General features: G+C 36.7%; 1 protein-coding gene across 2 annotated transcripts in view; it reads right to left on the bottom strand.

The window, feature by feature from the left end:
- The window catches only part of PPP4R3B (protein phosphatase 4 regulatory subunit 3B), an 81117-nt gene that overhangs the window by 39280 nt on the left and 24162 nt on the right, over positions 1–17675 (bottom strand). For both annotated transcript variants that reach the window (XM_036749029.1, XM_036749031.1), the window contains exon 4: positions 5722–6345. In XM_036749029.1, coding sequence (XP_036604924.1) covers positions 5722–6345 — 624 coding nt within the window. The remainder of the gene's footprint in view (positions 1–5721; positions 6346–17675) is intronic.

Raw genomic sequence — 17675 nt, 5'->3', positions numbered from 1 at the left:
AAATTGCATTAACTAAAACCACAGAAAATATTATAGATCTATCAAAGTCTTGAAAAAGAAAAAAATTTGTTTGTAAAATTATTTTTGGCAATATACCTCTATTGACAATAACAGTACATTGGGCTGACCTAGTTAGGGAGCCAACAGTCTACCATGATGGACAACCACCTCAGAGTAATATACTTATAAGTACAGTTTGGGTTACTTTTCCCAAAATCCTTAAATCTCAGATTATCAAAAGTTGCCAAATTTGCCTCTGTAGGTCTTATTAATTTTATTTTCTTCCAGATGTTTACGAATTTCTTTTTGTTTAATATAAAAGAACTCTAAAATCTAATACTATTTTTTTTGAGATAGAGATTATATATTTTGTTTTTTATGGCTCAACTGGAAGAAAGCACTATATCTGGAATACCAATGAAGAGCTTATGTTAAATACTAGGTCTCTACCCAAATCAACCAAAGAAAGAGGAAAAGAACCCATATGTGCTAAAATAATTGCGGCTGCTATTTTTTCAGGTGGCAAAGATGTGGAAAATGATAAGGTGCCCCTCAACTGGGGAAGGGCTGAACAAGTTATGGCATATGAATACAATAGAATACTACTGTGCTGTAAAAAGGGATGGTTATCAGAAGCCTGGGCAGACTTGTATGAACTGATGGAGAATGAAGTGAACAGAACCAGGAGAACACCTTTTCCAGTATCAACAATACTGTAATGACAAACTACTTTAAAATACTTAGGAACTCTGACAAGCATAATGACTACCCACAACTCAAGAGGACTATCAATGAAAAACATGCTACCCACCTACTCAGTACAGAGATGATGGACTTAAGAATGTAGATTAAGACCTTTTTATGGAAGAATTTGTTTTGCTTGATTAAACATCTTAACAAGAGTTGTCTTTTTTTTTTTGGCTTTCTTGGTAGGGGAGTGGAGGGTAGTAGAGTATGGATGGAACGGAGAGAAGGCGTTATAGGATAAAATTTAATTTTTAAAAAACTGTGTTGAGGTAGTTATATCCCCTTGCCTGTTGCATTTTGTGCTAACCAACAGTAAGGATGAGGTCTGTAATGGTAGAACAAATTTTCCGCTGAAAAGTTGCAAGTTCTTTATAGGGTTCAAATCTGTGACTTTGGCTTCATTTAATCATAGTCTTATCAACTGAAGACAGATGAAAGTTGATATTTCCAAGTCACATTCTACAATTCAACAGAGGCACCTCAGCTGTACTACATTAAAAGTTCAAACGTTATTTTCAAGCAGAGTTTAGATCTTGTACCTAATAAAAATCATTAAAGGTTATTCCTCCTAAAATTCCTGGTTCTAGCCATATTTCTTGGTAGTATCTTCTCAATTTGTAAAATTTCTTGAGTTAATATGACCCCTGAAAAGGAGGAAACTTCAACATTAAAAGGGGATGGCTGAGTTAGAGGGGATAAGAATTACGGTACTCAAGAAAGTAGCAAAACCACACATCAAGAAACCTGGACCTTCTATTTCAGTGGTCCGCTTTTTGATACCCTGGCAGAGTACGAATTATCAAAAGTACTTAAAGAACACAGTTCCACTCTCAGAGAAGGTCAGTGCAAATTTCTAAGAGAGGGGGTGGGGTGGTGGTGATAGAAGGGCAATTTTCCTTCAGAGAATTGTAAGGAACCCTGGCTTTTTCAGACCAAAAAGGCCAAGCCCTGAAGCCAGCTAACTTGAGTTCAGAAAAGACTAGGAGTTATCTGCATAGAGATGATAATTGAACTGATGAGGTCACCAAGAATAGAGAAGGAAGGGCTCAAAAACAGAGCTAGAAGATATACTCACAGTTAAAGGACTGCCTATGAGTGATGACAGAACAAAGGAGACAGGTGGAACAGACAGGTGGGAGGAGAGAGACAGACAGAAAAAGAGAGGGGGCGAGGAAGGGAGAGGGAACTAGAGTTCCCAATGGGGTGGTGGTGGGGGAGGGGGGAGAAATCCAAGGAAAAAAGGTCAGGAGTACCTCATAGAAAGGTCAAGAAGGATAAGGACTAAGAAGAGTCAACCAGCATTGGTAACTTTGGAGAGAACAATTGCAGTTGAGTGATGAGTTTGGAAATCAGATCACAAAGGCTTGAATAATAATAAAAGCGGAAACAGAGCCAAAGAAAAATCAGCTTTTTCTAGGAGTTTGGCTATGAAGGGGAGCGGTGATCCAAGACAGAGCAAGAGCTAGACAGGATCTTAGAAACCATTCAGTCCCCAAATATTTTAAAACTTAGGCAAAGCAAAGCATCAGTTAATAAACGCTCAAGTAACCAAGATCCTCAAATATTTAGCATTATTCTAAAATTCAAAGGTACATGAGGGAGAACACATATCACCAATATGTCCCAATTATAACCTCAACAGCTCCCTTCTAAATCTTTACACAAATAAAAAATGCTTTCAGAAATCTTTTTAAAGATGCATTAAAATTACTCAACCTCAAAGACTTGGAAATTCCATATCTTCTCAGAGTTGAAGGGATATAGAACTAACAAGTACTGATCTTATTTGGGGGAAGTGGGAGGGGGGAAAGAATGAGATACAATCATCTGTTTTTAGGAAAAAGAGTAACCAGGGGGCACAGTAGATAAAGTACCAGGCCTGAATTCAGGAAGACTCATCTTCCCGAGCTCAAATCTGGCCTCAGACACTTAGCTGTGTGATCTTGGCCAAGTCACTTAACCTTGCTTGCCTCAGTTTCCTCATCTTCAGTTCATGAGCTGAAGAAGGAAATGGCAAACCACTCTAGTATCTTGGCCAAGAAAACCCCAAATGGGGTCATGAAGAGTCAGACACGACTAAAACAATGACATTTTTAGGAACAAGCTTTCTCAATTAAAAAAGAGAAGATAGGATGATTTCCTGTTCCAGAAAGGAGAGGATCTCACTTTGTAATTTCTATGGGAAATATATCTCCAGCTCGTTAACTTTTAAGAATCTTCTAGGGGGCAGCTAGGTGGTACAGTGAGTAGAGCACTGGCCCTGGAGTCAGGAGGACCTGAGTTCAAATGCAGCCCCAGACACTTGCCATATGTATTAGCTGTGTGACCTTGGGCAAGTCACTTAACCCCAAGTGCCCTGCCCAAAAAACAAACGAACAAAGAATTTTCTACATTAAGACTTTGAGATACCCAGTATAAATCAAAGTATTGGAATCTAGAGCTTTTTAGACTGGCATCACAGGCCTCTCTAAAATTCCAGAAAAGACAAAAAGAAAACCCGTTTGAATGGAATCAAGAGCATTGCGGCAGTCATTCAAAAGAAAACATTTATTAAGCACTTACTATATGCCATGCATTGTTCTAGAAGTGCTATGTCTGTCATACAGCAAAATAATTCTTCAGCAGGAGAAAAAAATTTTTTTCTAGTAGTTATTAAAAGATTTGCCTTAAACACCCTTGCTCTTTCCATCCAGTCCCCCTCTGGGGAAGTATAATCACAGCTCCCAGGATAATGTGATCTTATTGAGGGCAGGGACAGTTTCATTTTTATCTTTGTATCTAAAGCATTTGTGGGGAAATCTGGCTTTAAATGCTTGTTAATTTCTTGCTCTGGAAAGGAAACGGTCTTATTTGTAATTTTTGTGGGAAGCACCTCCATCTTGTGAACTTTTTTTATTTTCTTAATTGGAATAGAATTAAACGGATAGAGGTACATTATTCCATAATGTGTTGCACTATGGCCCCACAAGGACCATGCTTAGAGTTAACCAGCCCAGACAAATTATAATTTAGTATGATTATTATGTTTAGATTTTTGGACTTTCCTTAAAGACTTTCTAATTTGTTAGGCTGTGCCAGGGTTTGTCTTTAAAAACCTAGGGTCACCTCCATTCCTTGATGAGATATCAGAATAGGGCAGAAAGGCCCATTAACTGACACTGTATTTTTTGCCTGGGGACCAACTAAACTTAGTTGAGAAGCTTATCATCTGGTTGGTCCCATTTATCAGCCACATAACTCTGGAAGAAAATTTACAAAGTCATAGAAGGCTTATGATCTACCAGGGGGAGAAAGTACTCACCAACGAAATACATACATCGCTAAAGTATTTACACTTTACACAGAATTAATTAGTTAAAACTCTGTATAATGTGTCAAGCTAATGGATTTCCTTCTTACCTACTGGTACCCACACACTACTTAGCAACATTAAGTACTACTAGAAAGACTAAGGTTACCACTTCCTTGTTTAAATACCATTTTAAGAACTGAGGTACATACTTAGGAAATAATCCTCTAAAAATTACATCATTAAACTAATAGATGATCATAGATCTATAAAATCTCATAAAACCTACGACGTTAAGGTTTTCTTTGAAACAATCATGAAGAAGACTACTTATTTTCTGAAGTTGTATTTCAGTTATACAGTAACAATCTATTGATTAAAAAAATGACAAAATGTCTGACTTTTCAAGTATTCGAAATATTCACAGATCAAGATGAAATGTGGTTAGTTGGGAGAAATCATTCTAAAAACACATAAGACCATGCTTATAATTTATTATGTATTCCTTTTAGGCATACTCAATGATGTAGAAATACATCTAAATTACTAAACAGCAACATGAAAACTGGAAAGTGTTTTGCACGTGGGAGCCTTTATATCATCTCTAAGGCTAGGCTGGCTCAACTTCTACCTTTCTGGGACTAAAACTGAACTGGCCATCTGCCAGCTGATAAGACGGCAAGCAGTCAAACTGTTTTAAGCACAACAATATCCCAAAGTTGGACCTGTGGGTAGTAAAGGGGGACTACTAATGGCAGCTTTCCTCTTTCACTAGGTTACCAAAACTTTTGGAGTCATGAGAAAATGTGTTGTAGGTAAAGAGATAACCTGGCAAAGGTGGGTCATATGGTCACTGGTATGCTGATAAATATTCAACTGGTTCTCATAAAAACCAAAATTACACACAACACACTTTTACAGTATGCACTATTAACTTTCTCTCTCACTTTCTGGGGCTAGACAATCAACAAAAAAAATAAATCAAGCACTAATCTGTAGTGGTTGCTGATTTCTGAGGAGTAAATGCTCACATTGAAAATTTAACAACTGGCTATCATGAGCTTGTATGAGCTGGCTTCAGTATACCATTGGCCATAGTGGCAGATTAGAATAAAGGATAATGGTTGGTTGACGAAATCACAAAGAATGCCTCACAAAACAGTATTAATTACATAGTATTTGCTGCCTGACAGGTAAGAAACCAAAAGTAAATTATCAAGTTAATAATTATCATGGAATATTATACATAATGCAGTAATTGAATCAGTCCTACTTTGGTCACTAAGATTCAACTAATAACAAATTTTATGTGAATATCTTTTTTTAAAACCCCCAAACATAAAGACCAAATCAAATGCTTGCCACGTATATGGCCTGATTTTTTTTTAAGTTAAAAATAAGTAACATCCCCTCCTCCTCATTTGTCAATTATCACATCTCCGGTGATTACTAAGTTATTTAGATACTTATAGGTTATTTTTTCATCACTAACGATGAAAGAATCTAAAGTTTCAAATGGTTACATCAAAGCACACAAATATAAAAGGTGATATGATTTAAAAACAGTCAGAACTGCTAAGAATTGATATCACATGTGAAAAGTAACGAAGTTACATAGTTGTAACAGAGTTTGTAAAGTTATAACTTGATAACCACTAAATGTCTCAAAATCTTCTCATACTCACCTGCAACATGCTGACAATCTCAACCTTGTTGAAGAAAATAAAGGAAGTAAGAGTAGAAAGAAAATTCTCTTCAAAAACAGATGGAGTTGGCAAAATGATGTCCTGAATGTATTGTACCCTGTAAGTCTGATGGATCTTTTGCCTAAGTTCAGAGTCTGTTATTGGTATAACTTCTTTAAATTTTGCTGTTTTGGTCAAGAATTCCCTATGCCTTTTTGGCTGAGCCAAAGCGGGATCGTACTCAAGGCATCCCACGACATCCATAATACACTCATCAGAAAACATCACCTCAAATAGAGTTGCTTTATTTAGGAATAATATTCCTCTAATTATTTCATACAAATGGTGTAAGCCTTCAGTGTTCTCTAGGTTCTCACAAACTTGGAAAAGTTGCAGTAGTTTTTTAATATAACCTTCATTTTCCAAGGCCAGTGCTAACTTTTCCCTACGAATAGGTGAGGAGAGAACTGAGGTAACTAAGTCAGCAATCTCTTCAAGTTTGTTGAGTTCACATGTAGGCAGGTCAATTAAATGACTGGTTTCAGGCATTTCTTCAAATCGTTCTTCTTCTGACTCATCAATGAGGTCCTGGGTGACTTCCACTGAAGGGTCTTTACCTTGAACCTAACAATAAAAACAAGCAAAACTGGTTATTTCCTATTACACAAGGATAATATTTTAGCAAATAAATTTTAAGAATCATTGTGTTTAAGAACATGTCAAAATTAATTAATCAAGATTTTGATTTAAAATAGTCAAACCTAAGTATGTTCTTCTGATAAAGCCTGTGAGAATACATGGTCAGCTCCATACCACAATGCTTATTGGTGATGCAGTCCTAATAGAGCTGCCCCCAGCCCCAATATTCTAACTTCATTATAGGCCCACTGTACCTACCTAGTAGCTCCCCCACCCCTGTCCTAATTTATGTCTCACTGCTCACTAGAACAACAGGTGTGTCCCTGAATTCTTAGTTTCTACAGAAACAGCAGGTATGTCCATGTGATAGAAACCCAGCACTGTCCCCAGACCCTTTCCCACGAAACAGGTGTGCTAATAACATCATCCATTTAGCCCAAAACAGGACCACAATACCTAACTATCCATCTTGACCACAATAGTTAGCCAACTGGAGAGCAGCATGACCAGAATGCCTGACTACCAAACTGTAGAGGGGGCCCATCCTAGGATAGCGCCTGCACAGCTTCACTGAGGCTAGGACCCCTCCTCCATTACCTAATCCCTTAACAAACCCCTCCTGCCTTTTTAATATTAATCACATTCCTGTATTCTATGTAAATTTCTATTATGTAATTGCATCTTTACCCTATAAAAATCCATGTTGCTTTCTCTGAAGCTGCTGATTCCTCTTGGAACTTAGCCTGCTTCGTGAGAGACATCAATCTCAATAAATGCCCTATACTTGGATTAGAGGTGGTCTGACTCTGACTTCTTTGAGATGGTTCCAACACAATACATCATGAAACTCCAACAGTTTTTGGCCCTAGGTGGGCAGAGACTAAACCTCAATATTGGGAGTATATAAGTTTATGGTTACAAAATTGTAAACAAAACCAAAACCCCCACGTATATATATTTGTTTTAAAATGTCTGTAATTATGAAAAATTAAGCTATTCTAACAAAGAATTAAAATACAAGTTAATATATAATAGTGATCATCAGACCGTCAGACTCTTTTGTCAAACAAATACTATTTCACTTTGAGTCTAACCTAAATGCAACAGTTTGGTTATTCTCATAGGAACAATATATAAGGCAGGCTAATGCTGAATAACTATGAGTATACAATAGAAATCAATGGATAAATGAGATCTACTAAATTCACTTTACAGAAAATTCACAGCCTGCATCTACTTTCCTCCCTCTCCCTCTCCTTCTCCCTGCTCTGCCCAAAGGAAAGTACATTTCGATGGCTGAAGGCTGCATCCTTAACTTGGGGTTTACTGGCTAGATTTCTTTCTCAAAAACCAAGCCTTAAAACCCAATTCACTCTGGAGCTCACAGATTGGACAATAGGTCCCTGCCTTCCTAGCACAGAGTGAATGTAAATGCCAAATAGTAACTTTCTCTTTTGGTCAGGAACCCTGAGGGTCTTCCCCTTCCAATTTGATTTTTCTTTTTTGAGTTTTGATTAGAGGGGCCATTCCTTGATTAACTTCTCAAAGAGGCGTATTCACTTAAAGAGAGAACCTGAAAAGATCTTAGTCTGAAAGGGCCAGGGTCTCCCAGTGCATCCAGGGCCATCTCTAGGCATCCTGGTGAATATCAGGGCACTGGATCCAGATGGCTCTGGAGGAGAAAGTGAGGCTGGTGACCTTGCACAGCCCTCCCTCCCTCAAATCAAAATCAATTTCAAGTCATGTCATCATTTCCCTCTAGGTAGGCTCTGTATTTAATGCTCTGCAAAGTACCATATACTGGGTACATTAAATATACCTTACATTTTACTGATCAAGGTCTTCATTATCATCAGTAATAATTACTGTACTAAAAGACAAAGAGTCCCCTCAGATCCAACTGAGGTATGTAGAAATGTTTGCAGTTACAAAATGTTCCCCAGGAATGCTTTGCTTTTAAAATTTTTATATCTACCTTTTGTGTTTTCTGTCTTCTATACCATCAATTCTTATTTTACCTTAAGGTCGGTATGCCCTTTTCCCATTCTAATTTAATATAAACTTGTAAAATAGACGATCAAGCTTGTTGGGCCTATAAAGAATGGTGGAAAAAGCTCAAGAGAATATTTAATGGTCTATTTCTCAGAAAAATGCATGAGTTTTAATACATGAACTTAGTCACACAAGATCATTCTGCTTTTCCTGCTTCTTAGTCATATAGGTGAGAATGCAAGATAGCTATGCTACTGTTAATTCTCATACAATGGTTTTTGCAGATATTGTAATAACTACCAGGATACTTGTTGTGTTTGTCCTTTGTTCAAAGCAGTTTAAGGAGAGAATTCTGGGAAGATGGCAGAGTAGGTCAGAAATTCCAAGCTCTCCCCCACAAAAGAGATAAAATAGCACCTTAGGGCAAAGAAAGTGCAGTAAAAACAAATAAGAATAGAGACACAAATTGAGAAGATCAGAAGAAAAATTCCAGGAAGGGTAAACACCTCCAGGCTAGAGAGCCTAAAAGCTGCAAGTGCTGGGGTTAGTTGGGTTGAGAGGTTGTCTTGGCTCCAATCACAGGAATTTTACCCCCAGAATAGTGAAGGGAGTTGGGCGTCTGACCTGGGAAGATCTAGAGAACCTCCACTGACCAGAAACGCCAGACCCAGCTGTGCTATGAAGAGCAGTGGGGGTTAGAAAGAAAGAGCACACAACCCGTGAGTGCAGAAGCAGTAGGGCAGAAAGCCCCTGGCTGTGGGCACTTACAGGAAGTTGGAGATTTGGTTTTAGTTCCAAGCTAGAGGGGAGAACTGAAGATCTGGGGCAAGAGGAACCATCCCACCTACCCGAGGCTTAGAGGTGATTACAAAAATTACAAAAGCTCATCTTCCGAGAAGGATATTTAAGTAAAGAAACCCCTTTTGACCCCAAAGAGGAATGTCAAACGGCCACCTGCCCAAAAAGAATTCATAGATCTTTAAAAAGACTTTAAAAATAAAATGAGAGATGGAGGAAAAACTAAAAAAGAATTATCCAAGAAAAACAAGAAGATTATGAAGATAAAACCAACCATTTCGCAAAGGAGATCCAGGAAGAAAATGACACCTTGAAAATTAGATTTGGGCAAGGCAAAGCCAGTAAAATTATAACAGATGAAGAAATAATTAATATATGAATAATGAAAAAACAGAAGACAAAGTGAAATATAGGAAAAACAACAGATCTGGGGAACAGATCAAGAAGAGAAAACATAAAAATAATCGAGCTAGCTGAAAGCTATGATCAAAAAAATCTTGATTCAATAACACAGGAAATAATTAAAGAAAATTGTCCTGAAGTATTAGAACAAGGGGGGAAAGTAGAAATGTAAAGAATGAAAAAATAGAAGAAAATGTGAAATACCTGACTGGAAAAACAACTGACCTCGAAAACAGAACCAGGAGAGACAATTTAAGAATTACTGGTTTACCGGAAATCCACGATGAAAGAAAGAGCCTTGACAGTATCTTCAAAGAAATTATCAAAGATAACTGCCCAGAGGTCTTAGAACCAGAGGGTAATATAGTCACTGAAAGAATCCACCTATCATCCCTGAAAAGACATACCAAATTGAAAACTCCAAGAAATATTATAGCCAAATTTCAGAATTACAAAGTCAAGGAGAAAATACTGCAAGCAGCCAAAAAGAAACAATTCAAATATCGTGGAACTATAGTCAGGACCACACAGGATCTTTCAGCTTCTACATTAAATGACAGGAGAAATTGGAATATGATATTCAGAAGGGCAAAGGAGCTGGGACTACAGTCAAGGATCAACTACCCAGCAAAATTGAGCATAATTTTTCAGGCAAGGAGATGGACATTCAATGAAATAAGGGAATTCCAGACCTTCCTGATGAAAAGGCCAGAACACAATGGAAAATTTAATCTTCAAATACAAAACTTAAGAGAGACATAAAAAGGTAAACAGGGGGAAAAAACTCCATAAACCTTATTAATCAATAAGGGCAAATTATTTACATCTTTTTGTAAGATTATATCATCTTATGTACGTCATATATATGTACATATATGTGTATATACATGTCAATCTTGAGAATAGTACAGTTATTATGACAATTGAAAGGGATACACATAGACTGGGGATGTCTGTATAAAATAACTGATATAAGGATAAAAAACATAAGAGATGTAAAGGGAGGGTTCTGGGAGAAGAGGTAAGGTAGTAGAAAAAGGTAAATTACATCAAATGAAGAGGCACAAAAACACATTATAATAGAGGGAGAAGAGCAGTATTTGAGCTCTACTGTCATCGGATTTGGTTCAAGAAGGGAATAACATACCCTGATAAGTATAGAAATCTACCTTGTCCTACAGGCAGTAGTAGGGGAAAGGGGAAAAAAAAGGGAGGGGGGTGGTCAGAAGGAAGGGGAAGAAGTAGCAAGTGGAAAATGGTAAGATAAGGGAGGGGAATCCAGAGGGAGGGTAAACTGAGGAAGGTGGCTGTCAAAAGCAAAACTTTGTTGAGTAGTGGAAGGGGAAAGGGAGAAATAAAAGCATAAACAGGGGAAACAGGATGGAGAAAAAGACACAGATAGAAATCATAACTGTGAATGTATATGGGACGAACTCTCCCATAAAATGGAAGTGGATAGCAGAATGGATTAAAAACCATAATCCTACAATATGCTGTTTACAAGAAACACATTTGAAACAGGGGAATACACACAGGGTAAAGGTAAAAGGCTGGAGTAAAATATATTGCGCTTCAGCTAAAGTAAAAAAGCAGGGGTAGCAATTCTAATCTCAGACAAAACAAAAGTAAATATAGATTTAATTAAAAGAGACAAGAAAGGACACTACATCCTGCTAAAAGGTACCACAAACAATGAAGCAATATCATTGTTTAACAAACTGGTATGGCATGCAAATTCTTAGGGGAGAGGTTAAGGGAGTTATAGGAAGAAATATAGACAGCAAAACTATAATAATGGGAGACCTCAACCTCCCCCTCTCTGAACTTGATAAATCTAACCTCAAAATAAACAATAAAAAGGGCAGCCAGGTGGCGCAGTGAGTAGAGCACTGGCCCTGGAGTCAGCAGGACCTGAGTTCAAATCTGGCCTCAGGCACTTGACACATGTAGTAGCTATGTGACCTTGGGCAAGTCACTTAACCCCAACTGCCCTGCCCCCCCCCAAAAAAAGCAAAAAATAAACAGGAAAGAAGTTAAGGAGGTGAACAGAATTTTAGAAAAGACAGATATGATAGACCTCTGGAGAAAACTGAATGGGGATAAAAAGGAATATACTTTTTTCTCTTTCATTTTTATTTTTTCTTATCTGCCTTTTGTATTTCCAATCAAACCTTTATTTATCTTTCCAAACCTCTCAATATACTTTTTTTCACAGCAGTACATGGCACATACTCAAAAACTGACCATGCACTAGGGCATAAAAACCTCACAATCCAGTGCAGAAAGGCAGAAGTAGTCAAAGCATCCTTTTCAGATCACAATGCAATAAAAATTATTTGTAATAAAGAACCATGGAAAAATAAGCTAAAAATTAACTGGAAACTAAATAATCTAATTCTAAATAATGAGTGGGCCAAAGAACAAATCACAGAAACAATTAATAACTTCATTCAAGAGAATGACAATAATGAGACAACATACCAAAACTTATGGGATGCAGCAAAAACAGTTCTTAGGGGAAGTTTTATATCTCTACATGCTTACATGAATAAAATAGAGAAAAAGGAGATCAATGAATTGGGCACACAACTAAAAAAGCTAGAAAAAGAACAAATTGAAAATCCCCAATTAAATACAAATTAGAAATACTGAAAATCAAAGGAGAGATTAATAAAATTGAAATCAAGAAAACTTTTGAATTAATAAATAAAACCAAGAGCTGGTTTTATGAAAAAACCAATAAAATTGATAAACCTTTGGTCAATCTGATTAAAAGAAAGAAAATCAAATTACCAGTATCAAAAATGAAAAGGGTGAATTCACCTCCAATGAAGAGGAAATCAAAACAATGATTAGGAATTATTTTGCCCAAATGTATGCCCATAAATATAATAACCTTAGGGATATGGATGAATATCTAAAAAAACAAAAATTGCCTAGGTTAACAGAAGAGGAAGTAAAATTCCTAAATAACCCCATCTCAGAAAAAGAAATTGAGCAAGCCATCAACGAACTCCCTAGGAAAAAATCTCCAGGGCCAGATGGTTTTACATGTGAATTTTATCAAACATTTAAAGAACAATTAATTGCTATACTTCATAGACTATTTGGGAAAATAGGTGAAGAAGGAGTCCTACCAAATACTTTTTATGACACAAATATGGAACTAGTACCCAAACCAGGTAGAGTCAAACAGAGAAAGAAAATTATAGACCAATTTCCCTAATGAATAGTGAGGCAAAATTTTAAAATAAAATATTAGCAAAAAGATTGCAGCAACTTATCACGAGAATAATACACTATGACCAGGTAGGACTTATTCCAGGAATGCAAGGCTGGTTCAATATTAGGATAACTACCAGCATAACTGATCATAACAACAAAACTAGCAGAAACCATATGATCATCTCAATAGATGCAGAAAAAGCCTTTGACAAAATACAACACCCATTCCTATTAAAAACATTAGAAAGCATAGGAATAAATGGAACCCTCCTTAAAATTATAAATAGTATCTACCTAAAACCATCAACAAGCATTATTTGTAATGGGGATAAGCTAAATGCATTCCCAATAAGATCGGGGTGAAGCAAGGATGTCTATTATCACCCCTACTATTCAATTTGGTACTAGAAAAGTTAGCTTTAGCAATAAGAGAAGAAAAAGAAATTGAAGGAGTTAGAGTAGGCAAAGAAGAAACTAAATTATCACTTTTTGCAGATGATATGATGATTTACGTAGAGAATCAAGTAAAAAAGCTACTTGACATAATAAACAACTTTAGCAAAGTTGCAGGATATAAAATAAACCCACATAAATCCTCAGCATTCCTATACAGTACTAACAAAGCCCAGCAGCAAAAGATAGAAAGAGAAATTCCATTCAAAGTTACTGTAGACACTATAAAATATTTGGGAGTCTATCTGCCAAGACAAACCCAGGGCCTATAAGAACATAATTATGAAACACTTTTCACATGAATAAAGTCAGTTCTAAATAAACGGAAAAATATCAGTTGCTCATGGTTAGACTGAGCTAATATAATAAAAATAACAATTTTACCTAAATTAATTTACTTATTCAGTGCCATACCAATCAAACTACCAAAAAATTATTTTACAGATCTGGATAAAATAATAACAAAATTCATCTGGAAGAATGTCTAGAATATCTAGGGAATTAATGAAAAGAAATGCTAGGGAAGGTGGCCTAGCCATACCAGATATTAAACTGTGCTATAAAGCAGCAGTCATCAAAATTGTCTGGTACTGGCTAAGAAACAGAGTTGTGATCAGTGGAACAGGACAGGTACACAAGATGGAGAAGTCAACAACTATGGCAATCTACTCTTTGATAAACCCAAAGAGGCCAGCTTCTGGGCTAAGAATTCACTATTTCTGGGAAAATGAGAAAATGGTAGGGAAGAAACTAGGCACAGACCAATATCTTACACCATATACCAAACTAAAGTCAAAATGGGTTCGTGATTTAGGAATAAAGGTTGATATTATAAGCAATTTGGGAGAGCAAGGAATAGTTTACCTATTAGATTTATGGAAAAGCAAAGAATTCATGACACAACAAGAGACAGAGAGCATTACAAAATGCAAAATAGATAATTTTGATTATGTTAAATTGAAATGTTTTTGTATTAAAAAAGCCAGTGCAACAAAGATCAGGAGGGAAGCAGAAAATCGGGAGAAAATCTTTAGAACTAGTGTCTCTGATAAAGGCCTCATCTCTAAAATATACAGGGAACTGAGCCAAATTTATAAGAATACAAGTCATTCCCCAATTGAGAAATAGTCAAAGGATATGAACAGGCAGTTTTCAGAGGAAGAAAGTAAATTTATCTACAGGCATATGAAAAAATGCTAGAAATCACTACTGATGAGAGAAACGCAAATCAAAACAACTCTTAGGTACCACATCTCTCCTGTCAGTTTGGCTAAAATGACAAAACAGGAAAATAATAACTGCTAGAGAGGATGTGGGAAAATTGGAACATTATTATATTGCTGGTGGAGTTGCAAATTGATCCAGCCATTCTGGAGAGCAATTTGGAACTATACCCAAAGGGGTATAAAAATGTTCATACCCTTTGACCCAGCAATACCACTTCTAGGGTTGTATCCCAAAGAGATCACACAAGTGGGAAAAGGATCCATATGTACAAAAATATTTATATCGGCTCTTTTTGTAGTAGCAAAGAATTGTAAATCAAGGGGATGCCCATCAATTGAGGAATGGCTGAACAAGTTGTGGTATATGAAGGGAATGGAATACTATTGTGCTATAAGAAACGGGGATGATACGGACTTCATAACAACCTGGAAAAACCTACACGATACAATGCTGAGTGAGGAGAGCAAAACCAGGAGACCATTATACACAACCACAGATACATGGATTCAGTGAGGACTAACCCTGATAGACTGTGCTCTTCTCAGCAACACAAGGTGCAAAGACAACTCCAAAGGACTCACGATGGAGAATGCTATTATCCAGAGAAAGAATTATGAAGTATGAATGCAGATTGAGGCACACTTTATGCTCGCCTTTTTTTTCCTCTCTTTTTGTTTTTGGGGTTTTTTTTGGTTCTGTTTCTTCTTTCTCATGATTCATCCCATTGATCATAATTCTTTTTCACAACTTGACTAGTGTGTAAATAAGTTCAATGAGAAGTTATATGTAGAAGATATATCGGATTCCATGCTGACTTGGAGAAGGAGGGGGGGGCAAAAATCTGGAACTCAAAATTATCTAGAACCGAGCATTGTAAACTTAAAAAAAAAAAAGAAATGAGGATGATACGAACTTCCTAACAATCTGGAAAAACCTACATGATATAATGCTGAGTGAGCAGAGCAGAACCAGGAAAACATTATACACAACCACAGATATATGGATTCTGTGAGGACTAATCCTGATAGACTTTGCTCTTCTCAGCAACACAAGGTACAAAGACAACTCCAAAGGACTCATGGTGGAGAGAGCTATCTACATCCAGAGAAAGAACTATGGGTTCTGAATGTAGATTGGGACATACTTCACGCTAGCCTGTTTTTTCCCTTTTTTTTTCTCTTTTTTTAAAAAATTTTTTTGGTTTTGTTTCTTCTTTCTCATGATTCATTCCATTGGTCATAATTCTTTACAACTTGAATATTGTGTAAATAAGTTCAATGTGAAGTTATACATAGAAGATATATTGGATTCCATGCTGTCTTGGGTGGGTGGGTGGGGAGAAAATTTGAAACTCAAAATTATGTGTCACTGAGTTATAAACTAAAAATAAAAAAATCTCCAAAAAAAAAAAGAAAAAAAGAAAAAAATTTGGAACCCCCCCCCCCAAAAAAAGAAATTGAAAAAAGCTTTGAGGAAAACCAATTGAACCAGGACTTGTCACCCAAATAAACTTCCAGAGGGAATAAGGTGGCCTTTTACCACAACTATTCCTGAATCAATACAGCAGGAACACTGTACCTCTAGACTTAGAGGACCTGGGTTCCAACTCTCCCTCTTGATGCTTAGTCTTTGTGTGGCTTTGGGCAAGTCACACAACTCCCTGGGCCAAAGTATCTTCATCTGTAAAATGAGGGGATTGGATTAGACATCCATTGGGCCTCTTCAGTTCAATATCTATGATCCTATGGTTGCCCACGCTGTTAGTGGAGAAGCCAAGAAAACACATGACTGTAGCCAAATACCCAGTATTGCCCCAGACTCTTCTTCTAGCTAGGGAACCACTAAGGGGCTCAACTAAGGGTTCTTAAACCTTACTTAAATTAGGGGCCACTTTGGCAGTGCAGAAAAGCCTATGGACCATTTCTCAGAACACTTATTGCACTCATTAATAATCAAAAGAAATTCTAAACTTTAGAGGTTAGTGAAAGAAAAAAAAAAGATGTAATCCCCTCCCGCCCATCAAGTACACATATCCCATTAAATCCATCCATGGACCCCCCCTACTAAGCTCAGAACCTCAAGGCTAAACAGATAAGCCAATATTTTTTTTTTGGAAGACTGAGAAGAGTATAATTGTAGTGCAAAAAATTGTTCTGTACTGCATTGAGGCTGTTCTAGTCTTGGCTTTGTCATTACTAGTTGTATTACCTTAGATAAACTGCCTGAGTAATTACATATGTCATACATGAACATCCCATTTTCACAGAGTACAATAAAGTGTACTTATTAAAACTCTAACAGTCTTAATTTAATTGCAAGGAACTTTAGTGTCATCATTTCAAATCAATGAGCATCTACTCAGTACCGTTTATACAGGATGTTCCAAAAGTTTTAGTGCAGTTTTAAGCTTTTAGTGGTTTAAAAAATGTGCTAAGATTTTTGCAATATTCTCTATATATCAGGGCACTGTGCTAGGTACAAGGGATAAAACGACAAGAAAATCTCTACTCTGAAGGAGCTTACATCTTACTGGGGAAGATAATTTATACGTAATACCAGCATATACAAAGACAAAAAACCAAAAATAAATGTAAGACAAATACCCTATATTTCATTCCCCTGTTAGAATGTAAGGGAAAAGAGATTGTTTCATTCTTTGAATCTATACTGCCAATATTTAGCACAGTGTCTAATACATAATAGGCATTTAATAAATTCTCTGTGATTAATGGAAAGTAGGTAGGTGTTAGAAGGGTGTTAGCAGAAGAAAAGACTTCAGGTAGAGGATAGTGCGAGATCCATCTTGAAAGAAGCAGATAAAGAGGAAGGAGCTCCAAGCATAGAAGGGTTAAGTGACAATGCCCAGAATTGGGAGATGAGTGTTTTGTACAAGGAACAAACAGCAAGAAGGCCAGTATCACTGGATCAGAGTACATGGAGTGGAGGAAGGTGTAAGAAGACTGGAAAGATTGGAAGAGGACAAATTACAAAGAGCTTTAAAAGCAAAACAGAGAACTTTATATTTGATCCTGGAAGTAACAGGGAGTGTTTATTGTATAGGAAGGACACATGGTCATATTCCTACTTTAGGAAGATCAATGAAACTTGAGACAGAAAACTACTGGAATAATATAGCCTCTACCAGGGTGGTAGCCGTTACAGAGGAGAAAAGGAAGAATAGAAGAGAAATGGTAGAACTGATAGGACACGACAACTAA

The sequence above is a fragment of the Trichosurus vulpecula genome, chromosome 3, assembly GCF_011100635.1.
Source record: "Trichosurus vulpecula isolate mTriVul1 chromosome 3, mTriVul1.pri, whole genome shotgun sequence".
NCBI classification, from domain to species: Eukaryota; Metazoa; Chordata; class Mammalia; order Diprotodontia; family Phalangeridae; genus Trichosurus; species Trichosurus vulpecula.
The sequence above is the reverse complement of the archived record's forward strand: the minus strand, read 5'-3'. Positions and strand labels throughout refer to the sequence as shown.